Below are 15,298 nucleotides of genomic sequence, written 5' to 3' on the forward strand. Positions count from 1 at the left end.
TTGATGATGTATAAAACTTGAATGTTTATGTTTCTGTTTTTATTTTAGGCCTTTCACGGAGGGGGGATAAAATTCAGAAAACATTACCTGAAGATTTTTCTAACAATGAAAAATATATCCAGCAGGACACTACAGAAAACCTAATCAAATGTGAGATTTGCTCCAAATCTTTTTCCAAAACTAGATATTTAAAAATACATTTGAGGATACATACTGGTGACAAACCTTTTAAATGTGAAATTTGTTTAAAGCACTTCATTCAAGCAAATGATTTGAAAAAACATATGAGAACACACACTGGTGAAAAACCTTTTAAATGTGAAATATGTTTTAAGCAATTTGCTCAAAAATGTAATTTGAAAAGTCATTTGAAAATGCACACTGGTGAAAAACGCTTTGAATGTGAAATTTGTTTTAAGCAATTTACTCATAAATGTCAGTTGAAAAGTCATTTGAAAATGCATACTGGTGAAGAGCATTTTAAATGTGAAATTTGTTTTAAGCACTTCTCTAATTTAAGTGGGTTAAAAAATCATTTGATGACGCACACTGGTGAAAAACCTTATAAGTGTGAAATTTGTTTAAAGCCGTTTGTTCAAAAATCTAATTTGAAAAGACATTTGAAAAGACACACTGGTGAAAAATCCTTTGAATGAGAAATTTGTTTTAAGTAATTTACTCGGAAATGTAATTTGAAAAGACATGCACGTTGGTGAAAAACATTTTTAATATGAAATTTGTTTTAGACAATATGCTTATTCTTTATGAACTCCTATCATACTAGGAAATTCTTCGTACCTCTTACCTTTAATTCTAATATTAGCTGTCAGCTGTCCGACAGGACAAGCAGGCCATTCTCCTAATGTCTCGTCCATCCAGACCCATGGTACAATGAATACACAAGGTATGATATTGCGCATGACATTTGACAGCTGGCCCAGGAGTGTGACGTAGTTAAGATCGCCTGAACCACCTCGAACCCATTATTACAGCTTAACGTACACATTAATTTTGAAATTATGGTTAAAAAGTGATCTAATTTTTTTTTAAATGTTTTGTTTTGGTTATAATTGAATAAAAAATATATTTTCAGTAGCGTAAAACCTTTACTTCTCTTAGAGATTCAGGCAAAATTTTTTTTTGTTTTCATACATATAGTAATAATATAAGTACTCTTTTTGTATGCAAATCCCTTGAAATTTAAAAATTTTCTGCAGAGGAAATACTGTGAATAGGTAAATAGTAGTAGATTTGCTTATTCTGATTCACTGTCACTCACTTCCAAGCAGTTTTACTGAAATAAAAACAAAATAGAGTACAATATAGAAAAATCTGTTTTACAATTCAATATGGTTTTTTAGATGAGTTATAATGAAATTTAGTAAAATAAAAAATATACACATTACTATAACCTACCGATTATTATATGCAAAATTTACTTATTAAACAATATAATAATATGAAAATAAGACACAAATTAGTTCAAACGCAAAACACAATAAATATCGACTTCAGACGACTTTACAGCGGCAAGACAGAAAGCTTGTATAAAAACAAAAGTTCAACAATAATATCGGTTATCAATGGTGACTATTGCAAATTGCAAGTTATGAGATAATAAATATATTTTAAAGTATCTTAATACTGACTGAGTCATCTATTTTATAATAGAAAAATAATTTTGATATATGCTTATATATGACTGTGTCTTTATACAAATGGTGTTTAGTTACTATTTATTTATACTGTATAGTATATAATAGTTATTTGCCATTGTATATCTGGTTTTGTACCTTTTTCAAAGTACGCTGTGCAATTGCTTGTTGCAATAGTGACAATGAAGATAAAATCTTTAGGTTTCATACATTTCCTAAAGATAGCGTGACCAGAAAACTGTGGATTATATCTTGTTGTAGATAGGATAATTTTAATTGTAATACTGCAAGAATTTGTTATACACATTTTAAAACTGAAGATTACCAAAGAAATCTACAACAGGAACTTTTAAATTACGTTTCTAAAAAGGGTCTAAAACTCAAACCTGAGGCAGTACCTAGTCTTTATTTGCCTAAATCAACATCGGCTACCCTTTTAACCAACCAAAAGAAACGCGTACAAGGAGGCGAACACAGAGAGTCCAAAAAGTATGTTGAGCAGCTTTTTACTACTTCTAGGTCAACGACGTAAGTCTAAATCTTTATTTTTATTAATTATTAGTCATGAAACCTTAATGATTTTTTCATATCGATTTGTTAAGTAAGAAATTAGCCTCAGCCTGCTATGCAATTTGCAATAAGAACTGTTTCGGAGGAAATCAATTTAGCATCTTCCAAAATAACATATTTTTCTTTGTTAAATCATGTTATCATTATTAAAATATACAATGTTATCATTATTATAAACAATACCAAGATAATTTTATGTGTGAATATTACAAAAATGTCATTTTAAATGTTGTGCAATATTGTGTGCCCTCACTACACTCATATTCGATGGCCAGCTAGCTCATTCGATATAAATAAAGTTGACTTTGTCATTATATATTTTGATTTTGTGTTTAGTTCAGTAGGTATATATACGTACAAATTTTGTGTACCTCCATTACCACTTTTCTGTATCTTTTTAAACATCTGAAATATCGAACTCTGGAGTATAAGTTAATTAACCTGTACCTACGTGTAATAAAAGATAATTAAAACTTGCCTTATAAAGGATATCTATGTTTTATAAAGGATAAATATTATAATATCATAATTGTATCATCTCTTTATAATTACTATAATTAAATTAGCCAAATTATATAAAAAAACTTAAAATTAAAAGTCTTTCCTATACAACTGCATTCAAATGTTGCGGGAATAAGCGATCTTGACTACGTCATGCGCGAAAGCGAACCGATTTTGGAACATTATGTATCATACCTTGTGTATTCATTGTACCATGATCCAGACCTATGTCATTAAAAATAAAGATTTACTTCCAGTCTTTAACAATGTCAAAAATTCTTTCTCGTAGTCAGCAAAGTAGGTATCTACATCAACAGTTAGATCAAAGAAGATAGACGCTTAGCGTCTATATTCTTTGGTTCTTTTGGCTAGACGATAAGCGTCTATATTCTTTGGTTAGATCTTAATATTTCTGGTGAGAACCTGGATACCAAATAACGCCTCTCTTGTCTACATTTTTCTGTAGTTTATTAACTGTTCGACAAACTTCTTCGCACTTACTTGAAAGATTTTCGAGTTTTCCATCGGTTTTTGTATATATCTCATCTGACTTAAGTTTTAACATTTCTGAGGTTTCGTTGAATTTTCTTTCAGTCTTTTAAAAATTTCTTATAGTTTTTCAACGGTTTTTCTTCCGGTTTTTATATGTTTTAGCTGCATTACCGAACCAATAAATTCGAATTTGTACTGTTTTTAAATAAATATTGTTTGTGAAATTGCGTTTTCAAAGTATTTAAACAACAGTTTTTACCAAATACCGAACAATTAACGCACTAACACTTGTTTGCAAATGTTTATACACTCTATAATAAACTTTAAAAGTACTACTTATGTCTTTTTTATTTATATTTTCGCCAAAAATTTATTATTTGTTTATAAATTATTTTACAAAATCACTTCACGCTTGAAACCACTTCTCACGGAAATTTAAACTTACAATACGATTTATTTACCTTATTTATTTATTACTCTTCCTCTATTAATTAATCCAATATAAAGATACTGCTTACAATTGGAATGTAAATAAAAGCCCACTTATTTGTAATGATAACCAAAATATAAGTAATTTCTAGAAAAATATTGAATACCACTGAATAAGTAAACACACGTTCTAGATGCGTACAGATTTAGCGATGACTAATGGAAAATTTTGCTATAAATTGTCGCAACATATTCACAGTTGAGGTCAACAGTAACGTTACTGCTCTCTAGAGGATGCATACTGGTGAAAAATCTTTTCATGTGAAAATGAATAAAATTTTGGATGCATACTCGTGAAAAACTATTTAAACGTGAAATTTGTTTAGGGAATTTGCACATAGACATTAGGTTATATTCTCAAATTCAAAATGAGAAAATATGTTCTCACCAAATTATTCCCTCAATAAACCGATTGTGGAACGCTCTTTGTGAAATATTGGGTTTGCTTTTTATGTAAAAACTATTCAAATCAAGATCAAAAAATTCATTGACTGTAATACTCGTATTTTTGATGATGTATAAAACTTGAATGTTTATGTTTCTGTTTTTATTTTAGGCCTTTCACGGAGGGGGGATAAAATTCAGAAAACATTACCTGAAGATTTTTCTAACAATGAAAAATATATCCAGCAGGACACTACAGAAAACCTAATCAAATGTGAGATTTGCTCCAAATCTTTTTCCAAAACTAGATATTTAAAAATACATTTGAGGATACATACTGGTGACAAACCTTTTAAATGTGAAATTTGTTTAAAGCACTTCATTCAAGCAAATGATTTGAAAAAACATATGAGAACACACACTGGTGAAAAACCTTTTAAATGTGAAATTTGTTTTAAGCAATTTGCTCAAAAATGTAATTTGAAAAGTCATTTGAAAATGCACACTGGTGAAAAACGCTTTGAATGTGAAATTTGTTTTAAGCAATTTACTCATAAATGTCAGTTGAAAAGTCATTTGAAAATGCATACTGGTGAAGAGCATTTTAAATGTGAAATTTGTTTTAAGCACTTCTTTCAAACATGTCATTTGAAGGATCATATGAGGATACACACTGGTGAAAAACCTTTTAAATGTGAAATTTGTTTTAAGCAATTTGCTCACAACCGTACTTTGAAAAGTCATTTGAAAATTCACAATGGTGAAAAACCTTTTAAATGTGAAATTTGTTTTAAGCACTTTATTCAAGTAAATGATTTGAAAAGACATATGAGGATACACTCTGATGAAAAACCTTTTAAATGTGAAATTTGTTTTAAGAAATTTGTTCAAAAATATAATTTGACAAGTCATTTGAAAACACATACTGGTGAAAAAATTTTTGAATGTGAAATTTGTTTAAAGCGCTTTTCTTATTTAAGTGGGTTGAAAATTCATTTGATGACGCACACTGGTGAAAAATCTTTTGAGTGCAAAATTTGTTTCAAGCAATTTGTTCAAAAATCTTATTTGAAAAGTCATTTGAAAAGACATACTGGTAAAAAATCCTTTGAATGATAAATTTGTTTTAAGCAATTTACTAGGAAATGTAATTTGAAAAGACATTTGAAAATGCACGTTGGTGAAAATCCCTTTTAATATGAAATTTGTTTTAGATAATTAGCTTATTCCTTACGAACTCCCCTCATACTAGAAAATTCTTCGTACCTCTGACCCTTAATTGTAATATTAGCTGTAAGATTAGGAAAAACTGCCCGACAGGACAAGCAGGCCATTATCCTAATGTCTCGTCCATCCAAACCTATGTCATTAAAAATAAAGATTTAATTCCAGTCTTTAATAATGTCAAAAATGCTTTCTCGTAGTCAGCAAAGTAGGTATCTACATCAACAGTTAGATCTTAATATCTCTGGTGAGAACGTGGATGCCCAATAACGCCTCTTTTGTCTACATTTTTCTGTAGTTTATTAAGTGTTCGAGAAACTTCTTCGCACTTACTTTAAAGATTTTCGAGTTTTCCATCGGTTTTTGTATATATCTCATCTGACTTAAGTTTTAACATTTCTGAGGTTTCGTTGAATTTTCTTTCGGCCTTTTAAAAATTTCTTCTAGTTTTTCATCGGTTTTTCTTCCGGTCTGTATATACTTTAGTAGCATTACCGAACCAATTCATGCGAATTTGTACTGTTTTTAAATAAATATTGGTTGTGAAATTGCGTTTTCAAAGTATTTAAACAACAGTTTTTACCAAATACCGAACAATTAACGCACTAACACTTGTTTGCAAATGTTTATACACTCTATAATAAACTTTAAAAGTACTATGTCTTTTTTTTATATATATTTTCGCCAAAAATTTATTATTTGTTTATAAATTATTTGACAAAATCACTTCACGCTTGAAACCACTTCTAACGGGAATTTAAACTTACGATACGATTTATTTACCCTATTTATTTATTACTCTTTCTCTATTAATTATTCCAATATAAAGATTCTGCTTACAATTAAAATGCAAATAAAAGCCCACTTTTTATAATGATAACCAATATAAGACTGGAAATTTGGTGTAATGCACTCTCTTCATAAAAAGGGAGATATGATGGTGTATGATAATTATAGAGGCATCACCCTACTTAACGTGGCATATAAAGTATTGTCCAACGTATTGTACAGAAGATTAATCCCCTATACTGAACAAATAGTTGGGAACTACCAGTGCGGTTTCCGACCCAATAAATCAACAACGGATCAAATCTTCACAGTCAGGCAGATTCTTGAGAAAACGCTTGAGTTCGACATACGACTGAGTCAACAGACAAATCTCCTACAGACTATGGTGGAATTTCTTGTTTAACTAACGGAACTTACACTCACAAAACGACTTTTCAAGACCGTTCCATTGTAAAAATGGACTGAGACAGGGAGATGGACGGTCGTGTCTCTTATTTAACCTTGTACGAGAAAAAGTAATTCGAGAGTGCCATATTAATACGAATGGCACCATCTTTAAGAAATCTGTACAAGTGGTCGGATATGCAGATGACATAGACATTATTGCTAGGTCCACAGAATCTCTGATCGAAGCATTTCGATCACTAAGGGCGTCTACACTGAGAATGGGATTAAAAATAAACGCACAGAAAACCAAGTATATGTATTGAACTAGATCAGGCAATCAGATACCTAGACTATTAATTGATGATCTGGAACTGGAAGGTGTGGACACCTTCGTCTACCTGGGCTCGCTGCTGACCAAAGACAACAATGTCAGCGAAGAAATTAAAAGAAGAATAGTGCTTGCCAATAAGTGCTATTATGGCTTGAGGAAACAGATGGCCCCAAATCTACCCAGAAAAATTAGATTTACCATATATAAAACACTAATAAGGCCAGTGTTAACATACGGGTCAGAAACTTTGTCACTTACACAGAATGACCAAGAATTGCTTAAACGTCTCGAGAGAAAAATTCTAAGGAAAATATATGGAGGAGTCCAAGAACAGGGTTTGTGGCGCGCGCGATGGATAGGACATGTAATTAGGCGAGATGAAGATGCAACGATGAGAAACATTTTCGACCGAAGAGGACCAGTGGGAAGACGAGCCAGGGGAAGACCAAAACTTAGATATCAAGATAACAGAGGATGATCTAAAATGCATCGGAGTTAAAGCATGGAGAAGAGTTACCAGAGACAGGGGCGAATGGAAGATTGTTCTGAAGAAGGCTTTGGCTCATAACGAGCTGTAATGCCACTGATGATGATGATTCTTCCACGGAACTATCTTTTTAGGACCTGCTAAATTTGTTAGACGACCTGCACAATAAACGCAGAAAAATTCTATGCGGTGACTTGAATATTAGTTGTTGCTTGTGCTACCCACTTATCCTTGGTGAATATATTCGAATCGTATGGTTTCACAATGCACGTTAATTCTCCTACAAGAATTACTAAAACAACATCTACCATAATTCATTAAATTGCCTCAAATTTTTTACCCCTTGATGTACGCTCTATAATTATTAATGCAGGAGTATCTGATCATGAAGCAGTATAGACAATGTTTAACACTCTTAACAAACCATCCTCGAAAAACTCAACGTTTAGGTAGTATTTTTTTTCGCTCAGAACTTTTGTAAATTCCAAAATTGATGATTGACTTATGGGTGGCACTTTCTTTTTGTGGACGTGGACTATAACTTCAGTGATTTTTATATAGGCTTGTCTGTATTTGCAATAAGTTATTCCTTTAATTACAATTAAATTAAAACATCACAAACCCTGGACTACCATAGGTATCCGCATATCAGCCAAGAATATGCGTTCACTACTGTACATCAAGAAATTTACACTAACGTCTTTGTCACTGAATATATCTCCAAGGTCAGAGGAACCTACCCAAAACTTATTAAGACAGCTAAAAAATGTACTATCAAAATTATCTGGAAAGCTCTAAAAATGTTGCAAGAGAAACTTGGTCCATAATAAACGATCTTCGAAATGAAACTAACACAGCTCAAACCTTTTCTCTTCTAAGCCCTGAAAATCTAAATGAATGCTTCTTTAATGTGAGTAAAAATATAACATCAACTATTTTGCCACAACAATATCCTATTTTCCCAATTCAAAAAAGGTCTCGAATTCATTCTTAATAAGGCCAGTTAAAAAATCTGAAGTGATCTCCAAACAATCAGTAGTATCAAAAGCAAATCTTCCTGTAGTACTGATGGACTATCCATAAAAAATTTCTTAAATCTCCCAAAAAATGTGTTGAAAGTCCTGGACACACTAATTAATGATTGTAAAACAACATTTTATTGTTTCAGTTCACAGTAACTGACAAAATCAGTTCGGCTTTTTATCTAATAAATGTACCAGTGATGCTATGTTTTTTGTATTATATGAGGTCTATCAAGAACTAAACAATAATGTTTACACTGCCACTGTTTTTTGTGACTACGCCAAACATTTTGATTATGTAAATTACCACATTTTGATGAAAACACTAAATTTCTGAGGAATTCGAGGTATTTCTTTGAATTGGTTTCAATCTTATTTGAGGAATAGGAAACAACTAGTTAGAGCAAATGATACTGACTCTAGTCACAAAAGCATTGTATGTGAAGTATCACAAGGTTCAGTATTGGGTCCTCTACTTTTCGTTGTCTTTATAAATGACATCACTAACTTAAAAATCGATGAAAAAAATTTTACGCTGTAGTTCTTGTTTTCTTCATGCCTAGTCTATCAGATATTCCTTGAAATAGATCGTTTTCGAAGTTCCTTCCTTGGTCACTATGGATCTCCAAAGGCACTCCAAATCGGCTGATATATTCTTGGATCAACTTACCTGCAACGGTGGCGGCCGTCTGGTCTGGAAGTGCGTAAATTTCGACCCACTTAGTGAAGTAATCCATTACTACCAACATGTACTTGCCTCCATTTTTACTTTCTGGAAATGGCCCAGCGATGACCAGAACTATTCTTTCAAACGGGCGTCCAACATTATATTGTCTCATAGGAGCTCTCCTTTTTCGGTGAGGCCCGAAATAGTACATTTCTTACACCAGTCCTTTACGTCGTCGGAACTGTTCATCCAATAAAACCGTTTCCAAATTTGCTGAATGGTTTTCTTTACACCGAAATACCATCCTGATGGACTGTCGTGTAACTAACGAAGTACTTCAGCTATTCTGCTCTTTGGGATCACCAACTGTCTTCTCTTCTCTGTACTGTACTCTGTACTGTACTGTACTCAGTACTCGTTTGAGCAAGCTATCTTCCATGATAAATGAGTCCCACTGGGCCCAATACGTCTTAACTACTGAGCATAGGATTGATATTAGAGGAGGTCTTGTCAAGGTGGTCGACCGATTTCCTCTTTCCATTTTCGAATTTTTTGTATAACTAGATCTCTCCCTTGTTCTTCCCTTATCTTAGTATGCGTCCAATCGTCGTTGATCATCGTTGTTCTTAGCACTGCTGCTTCCTTGGATTCCGTTTTGCTGCAAGAGATTCAACTCTATCTGGGTCTATTTCCATACCTTTCTCTGAGAATACTTGTCCCATAAATTTTACTTGCCTCTGGCAGTATTGGAATTTTTCTTTATTGAATTTGGCGCCGGTTTCTTTAGCTCTTTTTATCACTTGTGCAACTGCTTTATCATGTTCCTCTTTATCTCAGCCCACTACTATCATGTCGTCATGAAAGATTTGGTCATTTTCTAAGTCTCCAAAATTTCTTTCAACTTGTTCCTGGAATAAGTCTTGGGAGTTTGAAAGTCCATAAGGCAGAACCACATATCTGTAGATACCAAAAGTTCTCGTCTAATTCTAAGTGGTGGTACCCTTCAGCCAAATCAAATACAGTGAATATTTTTTTTCCGATCATATTGGAGCACACTTCTTCAATGGTCTTGACTGGTTGTAGTTTTCGTACAATTTGACCGTTAAGGTTTTGTGGATCTAGACATAATCTCAATGTACCATTACTTTTTTCAACAATTACCATACGGTTTATGCTGGCACGAGGGTCTATTTCATCCACTTTTACTATGGCTTTCCTCTGCACTAGCCTGTCAAGCTCGTTTTTTAGAGCATCTTTTATGGCGAATGGAACCTTTGTAGGTGGATAACTGACTGCTTCGAAATTTTTTGTAGTAGTTATCTTAAATTTCCCTTCAAATCTTCCATAGCCAGAAGCTAACGGCAAACCAGTCGGCAAAAGAAGTATCGGCCGACCGCGCAGAAGATGGAGTAACAACCTTCCATAGAGGTATTAATCTGCAAATAAACAAGCAGAATTGCTTATAAAAAGGAAGAAGAAGAAGAAGATAAAAATTCAGATATATCTGCTACTGTACCGCTATAGTTTAGACCACGGGCGCATTTTATATACAGACAAATACTACACTAGTGACGCATTGACTCATGAACTACAAAAGCGTAAACACATCTTGTCGGTACTTTAAGGAAAAGTAGAAAAAACAACACAAAAAAGGTGTAGAGGCCCAAAAATTAAATAAAGGAGAAATTTGCAAAAAGGAAAGTAATACAGAAGTGGTTGTTTTAAAATGACACGATAAACGTGACGTTATTTGTCCAAGCAATATTCATGGCACAACCACTATATATACACGAAGAGGAACAGACATCGAAAAACAATCTCGTATAGTTGACTATAACGCATGTAAGTCATTCATAGATCTCTGTATCCGATCAGTTGAAGTCATATTCTTCCCCTTTTCGTAAAGGAATCAAGCATGTAGCATTTGCATGTTCCTTGATATATATTTTGAAATCCTCTCGTATATGTATTAAATTGAAATCGCCTCATATATGTATTAAAATGACGAAGAATATTTTCCATGTTTCTCTGTTCCTATCGTACGAGTTAAAACCCAAATAGTATTTCGTTCTTTTTACGTCGCCGAAGTTAATGTAAACCATTTTATAGTTTGTTTATATTTCACAAGATGCGTATTTTCTCGGTATTCTTTGATCATAGCCTCTTTTAGGATATTTTGCGTTCCCGTTACCGTTGTAAGTGTTTTGTTTATACCAAGATTGTGCGAATGAATTTTAAATATAATTGTTCACTCTCGCTAAGGCGGCTGTCGGTTAGAGTCGCTTATAGTGTTAGTCAAAAATGTTTCTTCGAATTTGTATTGTTTCCTGTCTTCTTCCTTTTCATGGAAAATGTGTAGCAGTTTGATCAGCTTGATGGTTCATTTGCAGTTTAAGTAAGGTTTGGAAGAGTCGTTGTTTCCATCCTCGTTTTGTTTTCTCCCTGGTTGTCGTCCCAGGCTTTTTGGCAGTTTGGAGATAAATTTGTTCATGTTCAGAGTTTTTCAATCCAGTTTCTGCCCCCAAAGGTTTCAATGGATCTAGTTCCCGACCCCAGACGTTGTGCAGAGTGAGATTTAGTGAGGTTCAGGTAACTTTTTGTGTTAAATTTTAAAGTCATAACAGATATTTTTTTTATATTAATTGCTTTCATAACAAAATAAAATTTTGATAGTTAATATTGTAGATTTTATGAAAGCTAGTTTTATCATTTTTGACATTAGCTTGTTTTGTTTTTAGAAAAGGTTAATCTTTATGAATAGTTTTATTTAAAAAGATAATTATTTACTTGTAATAATTTTTCATCTGCCACAGTTTATAACCCAGTAACATTTGTAAGTTTTTGTAGCATCTCCCTAGTTTGTAAAAGGATAATGCCATTTAAGTTTTCTTTGTTATTTCTGGTATAAATCTCTGTAACTATTAATAGTGTTTTTTGTGCCATCTGTATTTTTGTAACTGTTTGTGGTAAGACACAATAAATGTTTGATTTATTTCTCTGGACCATTTTGCCTTTTTATTTTAGAAAAGTCTCCTAACCATTTTTGTATTTTTAATAATTATTTCAATAGTTACAACTAGTTGTTGTAATCGTTACAATTCGGCACCTCAACGCTGCGTCCATTTTAAATTGCTAGAGGTCCTCCCTGTTGTTTTTTTTGTCCGTTTGTTCCAAGAGACTTATGTAAGAACCCCCTTTGTTTCATTTTTTTGTAGTTGCCCCATACCAACCCCCTTGCCATTCAACTTATAAACGATCCAGCTCTCCAAACAAACCCTGAGTACCGTTCGCACAGTTTCGTTTATTTTGCTTGCCCTATCTCCACTCTTAATAGTTTCTGTCCCCAACTTTCAACCCCCTAGTAATACCCTATGTGGTAGGCAAAATATTACGTTACAAGCGGTATAAAAAACTTGGCTTTGAAATATTACTTAGCTCAGCTACAGTAAAAGCTTTCATACTATACAAAACAATAAAAAACAAAACAAAAAAAAAATATCAATTACAAATTTTAGACAAAACATTGCTTTTAGTACGTTACAAATCCATGAAGCGAATGTGAGAAAGGTGCCGAAAAATGAAAACAAAAAGCATATTTTACATGAAGTTGCTTCAAAAGATCGTCGAAAATGTGTATTACGTTATGCGAAAAAAAGCACTGAAGAAGGCAGAAATACCGTGCAGAAGAAGGGACCAAAATTAAAATTTTCATCTGATGTATGTAATAAGTTTTATTGTTTGTTATGTTTGTTTGACATTCACTATTATTCTGTATAACTAATAAAAACTGTTTGTATTATTTGATTAAAATAAAAATTTATTTGCATAAATTCATATTTTTTTTTTTTGAAAAATCTTTAATGATAATAAACACATAAAAAGTGCCGAGCTCAGTCACCAATAAATATTACCCACCAGGCCCCTCTGTAAAAACATTCATATATATGCAATTAGGTACGTAAGATTTGTACTGGGTTAAAATTGCACGAATATGGAAAACTATGAAGAAACTCAATTATTTGATACAAGAGAAGATGAGGAAGAAATAAATTTGAGTGATACGATTATTTGTTAATAATCTTTTTTACTTAGTAAATTTTTTTTTGTATTTATATTAATTAAGAAATCATATTCATCGTCTCAAAAAACTCGTCTCATCGTCTCAAAAAACTCGTATTAAGGCTGTATAGAACACTGATAGTCCCCATTCTCACATATGGATCAGAGGCATGGACGCTAACGAAAACAGATGAATCCGCTCTATCCATTTTTGAAAGAAAGGTGCTACGCAAGATATTCGGAGCGGTCTGTGAGAACGGAATATGGAGGCGTAGATATAACTTTGAACTGCAGAATATCTACAAGCATACGTTTGGTGGTAAAGATATTACCACTATAATTAAGCGAAACCGCCTGCAGTAGGCAGGACATGTAGCCCGGGCCCCTGAGTCAAACATGATAAAAAAGATTCTAACAGCGCAACCCGTGGGAATGAGAAGACGGGGTAGACCAAAGCTCAGGTGGATGGACGGGGTAACACAAGATGCCGAGAAGATCGGAGTCGGCAACTGGAGAATGCAAGCGAGGGACAGAATAGAATGGCGTAGAAAGCTTGAGAAGGTCGAGGCCCTCTAAGGGTTGTAGCACCAAGATGATGATGATGATGAAGAAATCATATTGTAACTAATATTTTATACAAGACTTTCATAAAAATCTTAAGTAACAAATTAACAAAAAAACTTCAGAAGACGAGGTCCACGCTAGATACCAGATACCTGGGACATTATCGCCGTCATAATATTCGTGTATAGAAACCCCTAAAACCCCCTAAGTAATGACTTTTGACTGATTTCGAATAAAATTAACATAAAACTCAATGAGAAGAGGTCAACACTGTTTTCCAAGTAGCTCCAGTATGATTGTTGTCAATATATAATTATTTATCGACCTCAAAACCCCCCGAGTAATCACTTTTAACTGATTTCGAAAAAAAAAAAAAACATAAAACTCCAGGAGACGATGTCCACCGGTGCACCGCGTAGCTCGAGGACCACTCTCGTTACCATATTTGTATTGAGCGACCTCTAAAATCCAAGAGTCGGGACTGTCGATTGATTAAGAATGAAATTTACATACAGTAATTCCTCGTTATCCGCGGACTCATCAACCGCGGTTTCGCTTATCCGCGGTTTCGATATCCGCCAAATCGACTTTGACGAATGCTCCACTCTATACAGTCTTCGCGGTAATTCACTGGCATTGGATGAAATAACTCCTTTGCGTCACATTATGTAGTAGGCATTTCACATATATGTACATATTATAATGTACTTCTTCGTATTTCGCGTAGGGTAACAGAAATTTACAATTCTCGTTTTAACGTACATAGTTTTTATACTAAAAAATGTCTTTGTCTGAAAGAAATAATAAAGATTTTGTTAAAAAGAAACGATGTGTAATGAGTTTAGATAACAAAAAATTTAGTTGTTAGAATGTTTAGCTGTAGAAGAATCATGTAGAACTGCGGCAAATAAGTTTAAAGTGAGTAAATCTACCGCAATGACTATTAAAGAATGAGAAAACCGTTCGTTTCAGTGTTTTTTATGGCACTAGTTCAAGCAACAAAGTAACTTGTTTATCACGATCTCAAACCTTGGAAAAACTGAAAAAAGCGCTGGCCCTTTGGATCTAAGAACAAAGGCTCTTCGTCTTTACGACAATCTAAAGGCTGACAACGAATATTCTAGTTTACAAGGGAGTAAAGGATGGTTCAAAAGATTAAAAAAAAGGAGTTTCTTTACATAACGTCAAAATCCCAAGAAGTAAAAGTCGAGACGGCCACCACGTCTCTCACTCAACACGATATTATCGTCTGCTCAAAAACTTCAAAATATGGTTTTTCACGTAGATTCTTCTATGGAAAGCAGTTTGATTTCTAGAATGGCTTAGAAGGCTTATTGGTACCGTACATATAAGCGAAAATATAAAAGAAGATTAAGAAGAAAATTAGGATCCAGCCATCTTATCATATTTTAAAAAATGTAGTTTTTAAAGCATACTGTACTCGTAATATGTACACATAGGTATACATTTTTATTAAATATGACTGTCTAACTGCTTATTTAATTATTTCATCGTATATCTACATAATGTACTAATATACGTATCCTAATTGGGATTATATTTCATATTTTTCTTTAGATCGTGGATCCCTCGCCAACCACAGTTTCACCGGTGGTTTCACCAACCGCGCGTTTCTCCTCGGAACGCAACCCTCGCGGTTGAAGAGGTATTACTGTA

The 15,298-nt window shown here is 33.2% G+C and overlaps 1 protein-coding gene across 5 annotated transcripts in view; it reads left to right on the forward strand.

The window, feature by feature from the left end:
* The window catches only part of LOC140439483 (uncharacterized), a 40,953-nt gene extending 33,782 nt beyond the window's left edge, over positions 1-7,171 (forward strand). Inside the window, exons 4-5 of one of the 5 annotated variants that reach the window (XR_011950635.1) lie at positions 49-2,183; positions 4,264-4,396. Coding sequence is in view for 4 of the 5 variants with exons in the window: in XM_072529424.1 (XP_072385525.1) it covers positions 49-150; positions 4,264-5,207 (1,046 nt within the window). In the remaining variant the exon portion in view is untranslated. Of the gene's footprint in view, positions 1-48; positions 4,210-4,263 lie in introns of those variants that run through there. The other 4 variants (XM_072529424.1, XM_072529426.1, XM_072529427.1 and 1 more) reach the window with 4 other exon arrangements.
* Positions 7,172-15,298: the final 8,127 nt, after the last annotated feature.

The sequence above is a fragment of the Diabrotica undecimpunctata genome, chromosome 4, assembly GCF_040954645.1.
Source record: "Diabrotica undecimpunctata isolate CICGRU chromosome 4, icDiaUnde3, whole genome shotgun sequence".
Classification (NCBI taxonomy): domain Eukaryota; kingdom Metazoa; phylum Arthropoda; class Insecta; order Coleoptera; family Chrysomelidae; genus Diabrotica; species Diabrotica undecimpunctata.